At 42.9% G+C, this 18,003-nt stretch overlaps 1 protein-coding gene across 4 annotated transcripts in view; it reads right to left on the reverse strand.

Moving 5' to 3' along the window:
* LATS1 (large tumor suppressor kinase 1) overlaps positions 1–12,531 on the reverse strand; it is a 39,740-nt gene extending 27,209 nt beyond the window's left edge. For all 4 annotated transcript variants that reach the window (XM_048844249.2, XM_048844248.2, XM_048844247.2 and 1 more), the window contains exons 1-2: positions 12,157–12,531; positions 3,129–3,641 (exon numbers count right to left, since the gene is read on the reverse strand). In XM_048844249.2, coding sequence (XP_048700206.1) covers positions 3,129–3,479 — 351 coding nt within the window. In that variant the 5' untranslated portion in view covers positions 3,480–3,641; positions 12,157–12,531. The remainder of the gene's footprint in view (positions 1–3,128; positions 3,642–12,156) is intronic.
* Between the last annotated feature and the right edge of the window lie 5,472 nt (positions 12,532–18,003).

Consider the following 18,003-nt stretch of genomic DNA (forward strand, 5'->3'; position numbering starts at 1 on the left):
AGAGTTACAAAGGGATCTCACAAAACTGGGTGACTAGGCAACAAAATGGCAGATCATATTCGGAATTGATAAATGTGAAATAATGCACATTGGAAAACACAATCCCAACTATATATACAAAATGATGGAATCTAAATTAGCTGTTACCGCTCAAGAAAGAGATCTTTGAGTCATTATGGGTAGTTCTCTGAAAATATCTGCTCAATGTGCAGCTGCAGTCAAAAAAGCTAACAATGTTAGGAACCATTAGGAAAGAGATAGACAATAAGACAGAAAATGTAATGCCACTATATAAATCCATGGTATGCCAACACCTTGAATACTTGCATGGAGTTCTGGTCGCCCCATATAAAAAAAAACTATATTAGAATTAGAAAAGGAAGAGAGAAGGGCAACAAATTAATAAAGGTACATAATTTTCATATGAGAGATTAAAAAATGAGACTTCTCAACTTGAAAAAGAGACAACGGGGGGGGGGGGATATGACAGAGGCCTATAAAATCATGAATGGTGTGGAGAATCCGGGGGTCACCCAATGAAATTAATAGCAACAGGTTTAAAACAAACAAAAGGAAGTACTTCTTTATACACAGCAGTCAGCCTGTGGAACTCATTGCCAGGGGATGTTGTGTACGCCAAAACTGTAACAGGATTCAAAATAAGTAAGTTAATGGAGGATAGATCCATCAATGGCTATTAGCCATATAAGAGAGTCAGGGATGCAACCCCATGCTCCGAGTGTCTTTAGCCTCTGGACTGCCAAAAGCTGGGAGTGTGCCACAGGGGATGGATCACTCAATAATTGTCTGTTTTGCTCATTCCCCCTGAAGAACCTGGTGTTGGCCACAGTCAGAAGACAGGATATTGGCCTACATGGGCAACTAGTCTGATCAAGTATGGCCATTATGTTCTTACTTATTTCTGTTGTGAACAGATTTGAGCCCTATTCTCTTACTGATACAAAGGGGATGTTTTTTGCCACTGACGTCAGTGACAGTAGCATCAGACACTTTGGTGGGATTTTTAAAAAGGATGAAGAGTTAGGCACTCAATTCCCATTGAAATTCAGTGGAATTTGTGTGCCTAACTCTCCTAGACTCCTTTAAAAAAAAACACCTTATCTATATGATTGAACATGTTGCTTTCTACTGACTGGAAAAATAAATAAAAGTATAAGGGTCCTTCAATGGGTGACAATTAAGAAATTTTCCTGTAGCTCAAGTAGTAGATGCCTATAGGACCAGATGACTACTCCCCACAATACCAAGGTATAGTTCACTGTGGAGTAGTAGTAGTCTTTCCAGAGCTAAAACTGATTTTGATCTTTCTTGTAACCACCAGAAAAATCCTTATGCTTTTAAAAGTTTAGAATTCAGGCTCATTGACAATTAAAACATCTGATAATTTTGAATAAATTAAGTCCTTTTTGAGATTACATGATACCTTTAAAAAAGGCTTCTTTTTGAAAACACTGACATATCTAACATCCTTGTGCCCCACCAGATGAAATCACACATCACAAAATCCATAATTTAAGCAGATTTTACCAGATGCAGTGTCACTATTTCTTAATCCAGGTACAGTAGCATAGTGAAATTCTTTATAAATGCCAAAAGTTTAGGATGTAGGAATTTTTTTTAATTGGATATTTGAAAACTAGACACAATGGCCTAACATTAAACAAAATGGAGAAAAGAAAGCCAATGGAGAACAGATATTATGACAACCCGTTGTCAATGAGTTCTTTCAGCAACTAAACTGAGCTGATCATTTATATGCACTGATGAGCTGAATGAATTTGTAGGTTATTGAGAAGCTCTTTTCACAATCTTTCTGTATGGGCAACAATATGGTGACCTCTTAACCACTCCTTCTTGAAGTCTTTGCTAACACTACGTTGATGTACAACTAATACATATGACACACCAAAACACTTTGCCTAACCTTTAATGGAAATTAGTGCAAAATAAGTTGATTCTTTAATATTAACCTGCAATTACAACTTTTGATAGGATCATTATTTTGACTAGTGCAATTATGAATGAACCATTCTACCTTGTTTGCTTGTAAGCTATCCTTGGCCTGCTATTATATATTTTTGAAAGTGATGGGCCTGAGGTCTGTGCTCAGGTTTACAAGTGCATGTATAAAAGGGTCTTTTAGACCCACTTCCCAGTAAATATATTGCAAACACACACAACGGTCTCTAAATGTATTAATTCTGTATTCATGGAAACCAGATATTTTGTCAAGAAATTACATGACACTCTTTCCTATACAAAGTGAAAACAAGTTCAGCTGGTATTGAAGTAGATGTCAGAATTTCAGGCAGATGCCTGTCAATCACCTCATCCATGTCTTTATACCGACCAACAATACCAACTTTGAAAGACATCATTATGGGACTCTGGCTATATAATGTTTACATTTTTTCTTAGAAGACACTACGTTGTTGAAGGTATTCTGCACTGTTCTCCTTGCAGTGTATTTATTGTACTATCATGATACATTCTATTGTATCTGATTTAGGGTAACATACATCATTTGAATATAGCTAAGATTCAAGCGTTCAGATGAATAAGACAACAAATGCAGTTTTTTGTTAATATTCAGCTCAGATAATGAACCATTTTTCTGAACAAGTTTAAGTTATTCATAATCAGGGGTTCTGAAATACTCATATAAAAAAGAATAAAAGTATTTAAATATTGTCAAGTCACTCACATTTGGTATCCTTGCTTTACTATTCTGAACTGTATTGTTCTCTCAACACATTTTAAACCACATAATCCAAAATTCCATTAAATTACTCTGAAGAAAATTCCAGACTTTGAGGAGTCCACTCCTTTCCACACACAGGGATGTAAATGACTAATCAAACTACTGCTAAACTTATAGAAAGAACAGATTACACTGGATGTAGAGGGGGAAAAACATGGGTTATTTTAACATTTCTAATTTCCTCCCCTCCCCCTTTTTCTTCTTTTTGGCCAGGTCACAGTTAAAAATTCATTTATATTTCAGGGAAACATTTTGACTGTCATGCTACTTACACTCTTTACTTACAAAAAGGGTATCATACAACTAAAATGTGTGTATATGGTTAATATTCAACAAAAATGCTTACCTCATCAAACCCAGCAGCCTGTAAGTCTTGCAGCATTTGTCGATTGATTTCAGATGTTCCCCTGGCAGAGGGGCTGGTTTCGTTTGCAAAAGGCAGCAGGGAGTTTCGAATTTCTTGCAAAGCTTTATGGTACGTCACAAATTTGGTGGGATTTCGGCCTTGTCTGGGATCTTCAGCTGACATCTTACCCATATTGTGTTCAACCTTAGCAGCATCTGAGGGCTTAGGCAAATTCCTAAGACTCTCTCGTATTTCTTGTAACATTTGCCGGCTGCTGCCAGTGTAGTTACTAGCAGGAAAAGTCTTAGGCCTCATTTGTCTATATCCTTCCGGCTTCTCACTTCTCTTCATGAAAACATGTATCTATGTAACCTCCACCAAGGATTCAGCCACAAAAATTTCAAGAAAGGCTGGTTGGTAATTTCAGAACTCACTCTTAAACAAGAGTGAAAACATTCACCACCGTTTGTGCTTCCAACAGTGCTGAAATTCTCAACAACCAAGTCAGCCACCCTGTAACAAAAGAAAATTCAAGTTACACATGCAGTGAAAAGGTTGCAATTTGCAGGGCATACATATATCATTTCTTCCATATTTACTAAATTCATCACATGCAACTTATCATTCATGCAGTCTTTAACCATTCTAAATTAAAAACTATTTTGGCCTGGCAACATTTAACTAGTAAACAATGTTTTAGTTGCCTCTCAAGTCTAAAGATCCCGAAGCTGGGAGGGATCGAAAACAGGCTTATCAAACCTAGGGAGTAAACTTGTCTTACAATTATTGACAGTGATAAACACTGCTGATTTTTTTTCAAGCAGGGAGTGTACAGCCATCAGTTAACTGCAAACTTAACTATAATCTTCGAAAGAGTCCTTGGTATCTGCTACAAAAATTAACTGCATGCCTCAGTCATTTTAAACTATGGCCCAAATGTTTAAGTCCTGAAACGTCCTTGAATTTAATCTCACCTAGAAGACAAGACAGGGAAAAAAATACATAATTTATTTTCCTCTACAGTAGTTTATCCTGATCACTGTCCTAACAGGTTGCTTTTCTGTGCTACTATTTGAAATATCATATTACCACAACTGAAGGATTATCAAAGATCTACACATAAAAAAAAAAAGTGATCTAATGGACAAAGAATGGAGGGCTCCTTGATCCTGTTTCCTGCTCTACTCCTACTCACTGTGATACCTTGGATCAAGTCATTTAGCTCTCCATCACATCAACGCACTGGAGTTTGTTCCCCACCATTCCTCCCACCTTTCATTTTATTTTTAAGGACACTACGGAATTTAATCATAAAACAGATTTTTTATAAATATCATCTGCTTCAATTTCCTAGCTAAATGCAGATGTCTGATATCAGCTTTGCTTCAACAGAAGTGGGACACAGAAGAGCACTTTGTAAGCTTGAAAGCTTGTCTCTCTCACCAATAGAAGTTGGTCTAATAAAAGATATTACCTTACCCACCTTGTCTCTCTAATATCCTGGGACCAACACGGCTACGACTCTGCAAACAATTTCAAATAGTCTGCCAAGGGGGTGATATTGTAAGAACTTCAGTGCAACATATTGTGTGCTTTTAGCGTATCAGAAAAACTGAAATGTATTTAAATTGGCAAAAGTGAACTCAATAAGGTAAACTGTTTCAAAAGAAACATTTTTCTCAGTGTTTTATACAAAATGATAAAGCTACTAGTTCTCATTACATATACTTTTCCATCAAAATTTTAACAATAGTTTATATTTTGGTTTGAATTAAAGAATTGTACTTCTGCATGCCTAGGCAAATCACACAAGTTGATTCTGATACCACCTTTCTTACACCCTCTTTATAAGGCACAACATATGCCTAAATATAAGAGAAAAATGTAAATAAGTCATTCTTTTTTAAGCTTCCAAATGAATGCCTTACAAAATCAAGTAAAAATAGTCTGCTGTGTACAGGTCTGACATGACAAAAATTGGTATCAAACAAACAAGTTGGGGAAGAAAACAATGGGAGAGGAAGGATGGTGACACTAATAAGGCTGTGAATTAAAAACAACCTACATAACATACAAACTTTAATGATTCTAGTCATTTATTTTATGTTAGTCATAGATTTTAAGGTCAGAAGGGACCATTAGGATCATCTAATCTGTCATCCTGCGTAACAGAGGCCAAAACTTCATCCAACAAATTCTACACCCAGTCCATAACTTTTGTTAGAACCATAGTATCTCCTTTTAGAAAGATATACAGTCCTGATTTAAATATTGCATGCAATGAAGAATTCACTACGTCCCTAGGTAAATTGTTCCAAGTGTTGTAATCTTTCCTCCTCCATCACTTCTTGTCAGGGGGAATGTGATGAAATATTCTTAAAACTTCACAAAAAGTAACTAACAGTAAAATTACTATATTTACAGAAAACTATTTCAGATCTCCTAATTATGGGGTAGACATATATGTTTCTCTTACAAGCATTACAGCTGAGGGGGGAGAGGAGTGTTAGAAGTGCCAAACACTTGTGGCTCCCACTGCTGTGGATGCTCAGCACCTCTTAAAAACAAGTTAACTAGCTTTTAGTTCTGCAGTAGGATCTTAACCATTGATTTTACCCACCTTGTGCATAAAACCAAACATTTGCTTGCATTTTTCTCACTAGTGACAGCTTCAGTAGTTTCCTATGCCATTTCCATTCCAGCCCTGTTTTCAGGCGCTTTTAAACTTCTACAAGTGTCATCCCTAAATTCTCCCATGCCTGGTCATTGTCACAGATTCAGCCATTTGGGGGATGAGGAGAATCGGGGGAGAGGAAGAGAGTCTGAGTAAATAAATCCAAAGAAAGGTTTTCCTATTGTAAAAATATTTTAATTTAAAGTTAACTAACATAAAACTCACTGTGGGTAGAATCATGAAATATGGCATGGAAATAATCCTCAATGGGAGATGCCTTTGAATGTTGTTGTAAAAGTTTTTTGTTTTGATGGGATTTTGACTCATTAAGGAAACAAATTACACTGTATACACAGAGTAAGCTTTTAAACCAAGCTCATAAGGCGTGCACAGCTAAGGAAGACCATATTGATTAACTTATGTCGTAAAAAGTTTGAGGTGGTGGAACAAGACAAGCAGAGGTGTGCAGAAACACAATGGACCTCTGCTTCACTCAGCATGTATCTTATAAAGTAAAACCCATGCAGCTCCTAAGGCTCTCCAGGAAAGGAACTCCATCCTACCAATAATGTAAGGTGCAAGAAATAGGGCATTCTTGTGATGTCTTCCTTTTTCCTTTATAGGCAACCTGAAGAAAAAAAGGGCACAAATCCCCTATTTCTTTATTACATGTTAAGGTGGCCTGAAAGTGCCCCATTGTGACTGCCCAAAAAAGTTTCTGCTTTTTTACCACCTTAGAAATATCAACAATGCCAAACATTCTCTATATAGTTTTGCTGGATGCTTTCCTTGGAAGACCCAAACACATGGAAAAGGCACTCTCTCATCCCTAAGTTAAAGGGACAGGATGTAGACAAAAGCCTTTGTCTTTTTTTTTTTTTTTTTAATTACTAAAACCAAGCCAAACGGCTCTTTTAATCTCATTTGCACACAAGCCCAGAACTCCTGGGTTTGCACTGGGGACACAGAACAAGCCCTGCGCTGCAGCCCCACTTGGGGCCAGCTGGCAGCTAAGCCAAGGGGGTGAGAACGCCTCCGCCTGGGGAGCCAGGAGCATCTGCAGTACCTGAGTCTGTCTCTAAGCCTTCCTTGCTGTCACTTTTCAAGGGGAGTGAGGTCTGCCCGGGTGGCCTCCTGACTAACCCTGCTCCCTTTAGCAGGCAAAAACTTCCTCACATGCACAAGCCACAAGCCTGTGGCACCCTGTGGGTCCAGGCCTCAGGAGGTAGCAGGTGCAACAGGCACAAAAGCAGAAAGATTTCACGTTGAGGCTGCGCCCTGCGGACAGCCCGCTGGGCTTTTCCTTTGGACTGGAGCCAGCAAAGCAAGGGGCAAGGGCATCACCCAAGCCACAGGTGCATCAAACAGCAGCAGAGGATTCAAAGGCAGCACGGGAAGTCAACCCCAGGCACTGGAGTGCAGTACAGAGAGAGGCAGCCCTCCTGCCCCCTGGAGGGCACTTCGCCAGGAATCTTCCTGGGGCTGCCAGACACCAGCTGGGATGACACACCCCCAAGGCCCAGCAATGAGGGTTAGGGGATGGAGAAGCAAACCTGCCTCTGTGCGTTACATTCAGAGGGGACAGCTCTGACTCCACTACAGAGAACGATAGTGCTCCTTCCCGTGGGTCACCTCCCCCTTCTCGGTGCCAGCAGCCCATGGGGGCCCAGCTTCATGCTCCCAGCAGGCAGCTCCTCCTTATCAGGCATTTGAGTTAAACTGGGGTATATAAGTACTTTTAAATAGTCTGCATAACAAATTACTCTGTCTTTCAATCCAGTTTTCATTTTTATGATCTCTCTCATGTCATAAACCTCCAGTTGTACATGCTATTTTAATACAATATATAATCTTTTTTTTTTTTGTAGTCTTGTAATGTGCTCTTTTATGCTACTCAGTGAATAAGGCAAAAATCTTCAGGTATATACTTCCAGAGACTGTCAGGCATATATAAAATATTACAAGATGCTATGTGTTAGAATATAAATTGTAAAAAAAATACATGTATAAATAGTATAGGATTATATAAAGAGTTATAATCCCTATAGGCAAGGGGACATAGTTAAGCTTTCCTGTACAACCATAAACTCTTAAAATCAGGAAATGTAAAAGTTAACTGCAACTTTAACATTAAAAATTTCAAAAAGTCAGAAGTAGTTGAAGTGAAATATGATAAAGCAGAAAGTATGCAATGAGTTATTAAAAAGACTGTTGAAAATAATTATGCTTAGATAAATTAGATGCTTAGATTTTTGTTCTTTACTTAGTTTTAGTCTTTATTTTCTATTTCTTTTAATGTGTGAAATGTAACTTCAATGAGAGTGTCTGAATAAAGACATGTGTCCCAAAGAAAGGTGAAGGCTAGGGTAACTTATTGCCAATTCTAAGTGGGATTTGTTCTTGCTTGGCCAACATGATGGAGAAGGAAGTTTTTCATCAAGGAAGAAGGTACTCAGAAGGTGTAAACTTATCCAAGACCCCATTCAAAATTATCTTTAAGACTAGATGGCTCAGAAGATTAGTAACAGAACGTTTAGGTTACTGATCAGAATTCAGTTGAAGCTGATAGCACCCAGAAGCAATTATTATCTGACCACTACTATGTAAGCTACTTAAAATGAGTTTGTCAGTCCACACTGTGATAGAGAGACAACCATTACAATTTAATCTGACTACATATTTTCCAAGGAACAATGCCTACTGGAGGAATTTTCCTATATAAATTTGCATACCCCTATAATTATGGGGAAAAGGGGACTGTGAGGAGGAAAAAAGTTGCTTTGCACTCTTACGGTTTTCCATAATATTGTTTGGTGCTTAGATATCTAAGGGATAAGCATCTTTTAAATACCTAAGCCAAACAGACATTCCACCCTTGAAAGGCTCTGTGGTCAAGTGGATAGGGCACTTAACTGGGAGTAAGGAGACGTGGATTCTATTCTGAGAGTTACTTATGTGGCCTTTGGCAAACCACTTAACTTTGTGTGTTAATTTTCCCCCATAAAATGGAGATAATTATACTTGCCTTCCTTTGTAAACTGCTTTGACATCCTCAGACAAGGAATGCTATGTAATAAGTGTTACATATAATTTATTGTTTTCTTGGTGGTTTCAGCAAGACAGTCCAAAGACCAATGGGCTTGAAAACTGAATTGCTTTGAAACCAAATTGAGTTGGTTCCTCAACTGAGATTGTCCCTCTATATTAGGGAAGTATGAGGAAGCAAGTATTGTCACAGACTGAGATATACCTGTTTTATGTACAGGGAACCTCAAACCCCAAGGCTGTCAATTCATCACATTTCACAAACAAGGAATTTACACACCCACTTTAGAAGTAAAAAAGGCTTTGCTAGGTGGTCAACACCACTCCCTTCGTCTTGCACATTGAGCCAGGGGACAATAACTTCTCCCTGTACCTAAAGAACTGATGATGGCCCCACTTGCAAGTCTGTAAACATTGTCCATCAGTACATTTTCAGCTGCATCTATCTCTACTTCTCAAATGAAGCTGCATCAGTTTGCCCCTTCTTTCCTTTTAAGGAGACAAAAACCAGGATAACAGGTTTCTTACTTTCCAGGCCAAATTCTCAGAATATGTTTATTGGTCCTAGAAATATCTGTACTGATCTGCCATAGTGCTTCTATACCCTGTATTTCACAAAATATTGGACCCTAAAAATGGATGTTGTTTAAGCCAAGAAAATATCCAACTTGAGAGCTGGGAAGAGAAAGTCTGATAATTTAGGTAGTTGTAGCTCAATTTGAGAGCGTAAACACTTGCAGCTTCTGACAGTAGCGTGTAAGGCCTTTCAGACTTCACTGGGAAAGGGAACCATTGGAGACATAAAAATATTATAGTTTAAGGTTTTATAAAACTATCACAAAGTTGTACATAGTTAATATTTCATAACAGCAACAACATTTAAATAAGTTATATAACACCCAATCCTTAAAAACTGTAATTGGAATAAACTCTCATTTCTCCTTCCACGCTTCACTTCTAAACAATTTAACCAGTCCAAATTTCTCAATCAAGACTATCATGTTAGAGATCAATTCTTTACACTTATTTAAAAGCTGAAATTCTTAGTTGTTTTCACATAGTGTACAGAAGTGATACTAGAAGCTATGAGGACAGTAGCCACTAAAATCACACTGGAATTGGCATGACAGAGAGGTATTATGGTAATTAGAATAAAGCAATTTTAAAGGTGCAGCATCTCATGGAACGCCAGGGCTACAAATGAATGGGATACTGCATATGAAATTACTTTGCATTACTTTCGCAACATTGAATGTGCATTAGAAAACATAATCCCAACTACACATAAAAAATTATAGGGTCTCAGTTAGCTATTACCACACAAGAAAGAGCTCTTGGAGTCATCATAGACAATTCTCTGAAAACACTGTTCAATGTACAGCAACAGTCAAAAAAGCTAATATCATCTTCGGAACCATTAGGGAACAGTCAGAAAATACGACAGAAAACATCATAATGCCACTGCATAAACCCATGGTACGCCCACTCCTTGAACACTGCGTGCAGTTCTGGTTGCCCCATCTCAAAAAAAATATATTAGAATTTGAAAAAGTACAGAGAAAAGTAACAAAAATTATTAAGGGGGGTATGGAACAGCTTCCATATGAAGAGAGATTAAAAAGACTGCAACTATTTAGTTTAGAAGACAGATATATGATAAAGGAAAAAAATCACAAATGGTATGGAGATAGCGAAGAAGGAAGTGTTATTTATCCCTTCACATAACACTAGAACCAGGGGTCACCCAATGAAATAGGCAGCAGGTTTAACACAAACATAAGGAAGTACTATTTCACACAATGCAGTCAACCTGTGGAACTCATTGCCAGGGAATCTTGTGAAGGTCAAAAGCATAACTGGGTTAAAAAATAATTAGATAAATTCATGGAGGACAGGTCCATCAATAGCTATTAGTAAGATGGTCAGGGACGTAACTCCCATATTCTGGGTGTCCCTAAGCCTCTGACTGCCAGAAGTTGGGACTGGATGACAAGGGATCAATTGATAATTGCCCTGTTCCCTTCATTTCCTCTGAAGCCTCTGGCACCAGCCACTGTTGGAAGCCAGGATACTGGGCTACATGGACCATTAATCTGAGCCAGTATGGCCATTCCTATGTTCTCATGATGTCCTCTTCCATACTGTATTACAATGGTTAACAGCTTTTGTTTCTAATCCTGGTGATTTGCAAGATACTGGAACATCTGATCCCTCACATCAGCACTGTATTTTGGCATAGACCACAGATTTATAGCAAGTACCGGACATGGGACCAATTTAGTTTTCAACCTATATACAAAAATTCAGAGCAGCATAAATACCATCTGTCAAAATATCAGATTCTCCCTTATCTGTGACAGCTGGGTACTTGGAGATGGCACTTGGACTAACGTGAACATCCACCAAATTTAAATCACTATAATGGTGGGATGTTCCTGGGACACCAACAGATAAATAAGTTAAACTAGGTTTCACTTAAATGAAAGTATGCTAGCCAAAGCTGACCTACTTTCATATAACAAATTATTTGAAGCAGAGGTTAGTGCCAGTAACAGCTGAAGAGGCCAAATGGGAGCATCATGTACAGGGAATAATCCCTCATCCAGTGTCTCCTCCTCAGCCCAGTGTCATCCCAACCCCACAGTCCTCAAAGATTAATAGATTTGGGTCTCGAATCAGTTGCACACACACGCTTTCAACTACCCTGCCCCTTTCGCCCCTATCTTTATTTTGCAGGAACGAGGGGAAACGTTTCAAAATTTAATCCAGAACTGAAATACACCAAAACTCCAGCTGCAGGAGAGGAGCGCCCAGAGAGGCAGAGACCCCAGCCCGTGCCCACCCCGGGGCACAAACTGGATTCCAGTCGGCCCCTCCCCAGAGCAGCTAAGGCGAGGCGCCGAGGCAGCAGACGGGGAACCCCAGCCGGAGAGATGGATGATGGTGAATCTCCCCCAGGCACAAAATGCTCTACCGGGGCGAAGAGATCTGAGCAGGAGCTGGTGGGGTGGGGGAGAGATGCAGCAGCCGGGCAGAGAGCTGCAAACGGCGTGAGCCAGGCGGGGAGCCGGGAGCAACCCCCCATTGCGCCTACCGAGGGCAGGGGCGGGGGAGGAGCTGTTATTGTCTCCACTCGCTTGCGGGGCAGCGCCCCCCACCGTGCCGAGAGGCGGCGGCCGGGGCCGGCGGGTCACGTTCACGCCCGATGCGCGGTCCGGACTCGCCTCCAGCTCGGGCACGGGATCCCCCTGGCCGCGCTCCCCTCCCGGGGCAGAGCGGGGCGAGGGCGCTCAGCGGAGCCAGACCTACCTGCGGGGACGAGGAGGCGGCGGCGTTGCCCCGGGCCCACGCCTGTTGCGCGGTGCGGCGCGCTGCGTGCGGCGCTGGGCTCCGCCCGTGGGGCGGCGGCGGCGGCGGCGGCGCCGTTCGGGTCCCCGGCGCTGGTGGCGGCTCGTCCCCTCCCCCACCCCCCGTGGGGCTTAGTTCCGGGCCGCCATGTTCTCGGTGGGCCTGGCGCAGGCGGTTTCCCGGATATGGGCAGTTCCCGGCCACCTTTGCGCGTATTCCCTGCTGCTCCCCCCGCCCCTCTGGATTGGAATGTGAGTAGTTCGGAGGCAGCATTCCGGGCCGGGCCGCGAGCGCTTCACGCGCGCCCTCGTCCTGGCTCTGGCCGCGGCCCGTAGCACAACTCCGCCCTCCCCCCAGCCCCTCAGGGAAGGCGCCGTTTCTGGTTGGCTGATACCTGAGGATCCCGCTCCCCTCCCAGCCGCCCCCACTTCTGAGTGCAGAGTTATTTGGTGCATGCAGAATAATCTGATGTAGCCACGCCAGGGCGGCGGCGTTCTTATCAGCGGGGTTCCGGGCAGGAAGGCCTCCAGGGAGCGGAGTCATTTTGCAGTGCTCACCCCTGCGTGTCATGGTTTGTGGCTGCCCACACTGACACAGTCACCTGTCTGTCACGCGCCACTGAAATTCCGCTGCGGCGCAAATTCCATGCCTCATACGAAACCGGTTCAGAAGGCTCCATTGCCTTGGTAGTAAATCAAACCCGGGTTGGCATTGAGTGGGGTCCGAAGCAAGATAACTATATGTCACTTTCTCTGCGGACTGTGAAGTTCCTCACGCGTCCTCTCCTGAACATCCCTCACCCCACACTCATTCACAGCTGGCAGCATGAGGGCAGACGGCCATATAGTGGATTAAACAAATCTTTAATGAACAATAGAGAAATGGCATATTTTGCAATTTTGTCACGAGCTTTGCTACGCTTTCCTCTCTACCAACACTGGCCGCAGCAATATTGCAGAGCACTGGTAACTATGGTTAAGGTTAAGATTTTGTCATGGTTATTTTAGTAAAAGTTACAGGTCTTCATAGTACAGAAAAATTAATGGGAGCCATGACGTGTCCTTAGTTAAAGTCATGAATAATCGGGGTGAGGGGGGGAAACAGCTGGAGCTCCATGGCGGAGACTGAGAGCCCAAGTCCTACTGCAAGGGGGACTGATAGCCCCACTGAAACAGGGGGCACCCGGCTCCAGCTGAAGCCAAGGGTTAGGGGTGCACAGCCTCAACCAACGACACAGGACAGGGGCACACAGCTTCAGGCCCAGACGCAGGGTTGGATGGGGGCACACAACCCTGCTCGAGCCCTGGCCACAGCTATGGGGAGTGGCGGGAGCACAACCCTGTCTCCAGCCCCAGCTGAAGCCGCTGGTTAGGAACACCCAGGCCCCAGCTCCAGCCACAGCAATGGGCAGGACACAGCCCCAGCTCCTGCCATAGCTGTGAGGAGGGCATATGGCTTTGGCTCCAGCCGAAGCAGACCGGTACAGTTACAGAATTGTGACCGGTTTCAGAGGAACAGCCGTGTTAGTCTGTATTCGCAAAAAGAAAAGGAGTACTTGTGGCACTTTAGAGACTAACCAATTTATTTGAGCATGAGCTTTCGTGAGCCACAGGATGTGACCAAATCATATCCTTAACCATGGTAGAAAAGTAGATGTAAATATGCCTGAAATGATAGGTACAATTAAGTTATATGTTGATCATCTTTGCATGAGACAAGCAAGCCCCTTCACCTCTGAATAACTGAGGGTCAAGGCTGAAGTACCTTAGAGACTAACAAATTTATTTGAGCATATTGTTAGTCTCTAAGGTGCCAGAAGTAGTCCTTTTCTTTTTGCGAATACAGACTAACACGGCTGCTACTCTGAAAAGCTGAAGTGTGTAACATATGGGCGTTGGCACCCCCTGTCGTTCTGGCCACTTTCCTGAGCAGATTGTAGCACGTTTTGACTTTAGTTGCTGTCTTTGTAAGATGGTAACAATATGTGAAAGTTCTATCCAACGTGATGCCAAGATTGACCGTGTGTGAATCATGCTTTGGTCTCTGACCATTGAGAACTACATTCATCTCTGCCTGCTTTTGCATGATGTAAGTGGAAGGCACTCAACACACTCTTACTTCTACTTGTTATAAGGCATCACCACCAATAATAATCAGCCACAGCTGCCATATCTGCATTCAGAACACTCTCAAGTATGTCAAAGAAGTGATGCAGGCTCTGGGCTGGGGCTGAAGGGGTCGCAATGTGGAAGAGGTCTCTGGGCTGAGCCTGGGGCAGGGAGGTGGGGTGCAGGAGGGCTTGAGGAGTGCAAGCTCTGGGAGGGAGTTTGGGTGCAGGAGGGCACTCCAGGCTGGGGAAGTGTTGGGGTGCAGGGGGGATACAGGGTACTGGCTCTGAGAGGGGCTCAGGACTGGGGCTTGGGGTCCAGGAGGGGTTTCAGGGTGCTGGCTCCGGGAAGGGGCTCAGGGCTAGGGCGTGGCCTCCTGCTGGGCATCACTTACCTCCAGCAGCTCCTGGTCAACAGTGCAACGTGGCGTGGCTGCTACTAAGGCAGACTTCCTGCTACCCCAGCCCCATGCTGCTCCCTGAAGGGGCCAACGCATCCCTGCAGCCTCTGTCGGGGGAGGTATGTAGCTCTGTGTGCTGCCCCTCTATGCAAGCACCGCCCCACAGCTCCTCGTTGGCCATAGCTCCTCGTTCCCAGCCAATTAGCAGTGCACAGAGGGAGACCCCTGCCCCCTCCCAGGGCCACGCTGGGTCCAGGGCACCATGGGTCCAGGGCAGGCGGGCAGCCTCTCTTAGCAGCAACCACGCTCAGGGCCATCCCTACCCATATGCTAAGTTGTAGCTGCTCCACCCCAGGCCCACCTCTTCACACCCCTGCTCCCCCCACTCCACCCCTTCCCCCAAAATCCTGCCTCTGCTCCGCTTCTTCCTGCCCCTGCTCCGCCCCCATTCCCCTGAGGACTGCAGCAGGGGGTGGGCCTGCACTCACCAGTGGCGGTAGGTAGAGCGACCCGGCCCCGGCCTGCTCCAATTGGTATGACCAACAGGTCATACATCTAGGAACAAAGAATGTGGGCCATACTTAAAAGGATTTGGGACAGAATCCTGGAATGCAAGACACTGAAAAGGATTGATATCTTGGTGGTGAATTAACTTGGAGGATAACCAACTAAGCAATACTGTAGCCAAAAGGGGTTGGCTGGATGTATAAATAGGGGAATATAGAATACAAGTAAAAGAAGTGATTGTGACATTGCACACCATATGTTTTATGGAAAAATGTTTATAAGTGTGAATATGATGTAACTGGAATATGCTTCATGCAAAAGGTCTCTTATAAGATATCATTACAAAGCTTATGATCTACTGAGTGTTCATCCTATTTGTATGAATGTATCATTCTTGTATTTGAAGCTAGAAATATGAAGTATTACTCTGAAGTCCTATTGTAATTATGCAAAGTGTGGAACATTAATGATGGCTTGGAATCTTGATGGCTCCCATTGACTAGGACAATTGGTTGTAAATGTCTCTGTTTACTTGCAAGCCTTCTTGTGAGTCAGGCCAGGAAGAATGGAGGCTTGGGGTCTCACAGGACAAGTGCCCATGTCACCTGGTACTGGAATCCATCTTAAACCTGGTGCATTTCCATTTAGGAGAAGGGATGGGGACCCAGAGAGACAAAAGATTCCTGCCTTGTGCCAAAGCTATAGAAGGGGGTGGAACAGAACAAAGGGGCTTCTCACTCATGAGAAATCCCCTAGTTACCACCTGAGCTGGAACTAACAAGGACTGTACCAGGGAAAAGGATTGGGCCCAGATTAGGAAGGAGTCTAGTCTGTGAAAGAAGCTTATTGGAACATCTTTGAGGCTGAGATTTAACTGAATTCAGTTTCTTAATGTATTAGGCTTAGACTTGTGTGTTTTGTTTTATTATGCTTGGTAAGTTATTTTGTTCTATAACTTGAAACCACTAAATCCTCCTTTTTATACTTAATAAAATCACTTTTATTAATTAACACAGAGTAAGTGATTAATATCTGGGGGAGCAAATAGCTGTGCATATCTCTCTATCAGTGGTATAGAGGGTGGACAATTTATGAGTTTGCCCTGTATAAGCTTTATACAGAGTAAAACAGATTTATTTGCGGTTTGGATCCCATTGGGAGGTGGGTGTTGAAGACAGGAGTACTTGCTGAGCTGTTTTCAGTTTAATCTGCAGCTCTGGGGGCGTGGTTCAGACTCTGGATCTGAGTTGCAGCAGGCTAGCATGTCTGGCTCAACAAGACAGGGTTCTGGAGTCCCAAGCCATTTGAGAAAATGGACTCAGAGGTAGTTTCAGCACATCAGGTGACAGTCCCAGTGATATTACTTTTGTATACAGCATACGTGAGATTCATAGTGTCTCTGGCCAGAAGGGAGCAGTGTAGTCATATAGTCTGACCTCCTGCATAGCACAAGCCCTAGAACTTCCCCCAAATAATTCCTGTTTGAACTAGAACAGATCTTTTAGAAAAATATCCCATTTTTGTTTAAAAGTTGCTAGTGATGGAGAATCTACAACCACCCTCGGTGAATTATTCCAATTGTTAATTATCCTCTTTGTTAAAAATGTACACCAGTGGTTTTCAACTTTTGGTCCATGGACTGCTGGGAGTCCACAGACAATGTCTAAGATTTCCAAAGGGGTCCGCACCTCCTTTCAAAAATTTGTAGGAGTCCGCAAATGAAAAAAGTTTGTAAACCACTGATATATACTTTATTTCCAGTCTGAATTTGTCTACCTTCAACTTCCAATCATTGGGTCTTGTTATTCCTTTCTCCACTAGATTAACAAACCCATTATCAAATATGTGTCTTCCATGTAAGTACTTGTAAACTGTGATCCAGTCACATCTTATCCTTCGTTTTCTTAAACTAAACAGATTGAGTGTCTTAGGTATCATGTAAGGCATGTTTTCCAATCCTTTAAATCATTCTTGTGGCTCTTCTCTGAACCCTGTCCAATCTATCAACATCCTGAATCAACCTACATCTTTAATTCTGGACACCACAACTGGACACAGTATTCCAGCAGCAACCGCACAAGTGCCAAATACAGAGGTAAAATACCCTCTTTGCTCCTTCTTGAGATTCCCCTTTATGCATCCAAGGATTGCATTAGACCTTTTGGCCACAGCTTCACAGTAGGAGCGCATGGTCAGCTGATTATCACTGCTTCCCAAGACAGTGTCCCATCGTGTAAATATAGCCTAAATTCAAATGTAAATATATACATTTCTAAGACTGTACTAAAATATATATTGTTTGTTTACAACCAGCTTACCAAACAATCCAAATTGCTCTGTATCAGTGGCCTGTCCTCTTCGTTATTTACCACTCTCCCAATTTTTTTGTTAGCTGCAAATTTTATCAGCGATGACTATGTTTTATTCCAGGTTGTGATGGGATGTACAAACCCCACATAGGGCCAGAAGAGGTTAAAGGTAGCCCTGCCCCTCCAACCTTGTTGAGCATTCTCCCAACTGGAGATAGGGTTGAAAAGGGAGCAATCTAGCTCAGAAGGGAGAGGCTTGGGGGACTGCAGATCTACCAAGAAGACTCTTGCCCAAAAGAGGCTGGAGAAGCCTCCCTGCATGAACAGGACTGTATGCTGAGCCCAGTTGGGGCTGGGAGTTTGGGTTCCATTTCTCCTTATCTGGGACCAGAAGCTGAGGGAGTGAAGCAGCAGTAGGAAGTGACCCAGGGAAGGTAACTCAGAGGGACCTAGCTGAAGGTCAAATGATGCTGACCGTCTTAGG

This window comes from Caretta caretta, chromosome 3 (assembly GCF_965140235.1).
Source record: "Caretta caretta isolate rCarCar2 chromosome 3, rCarCar1.hap1, whole genome shotgun sequence".
Taxonomy (NCBI): domain Eukaryota; kingdom Metazoa; phylum Chordata; order Testudines; family Cheloniidae; genus Caretta; species Caretta caretta.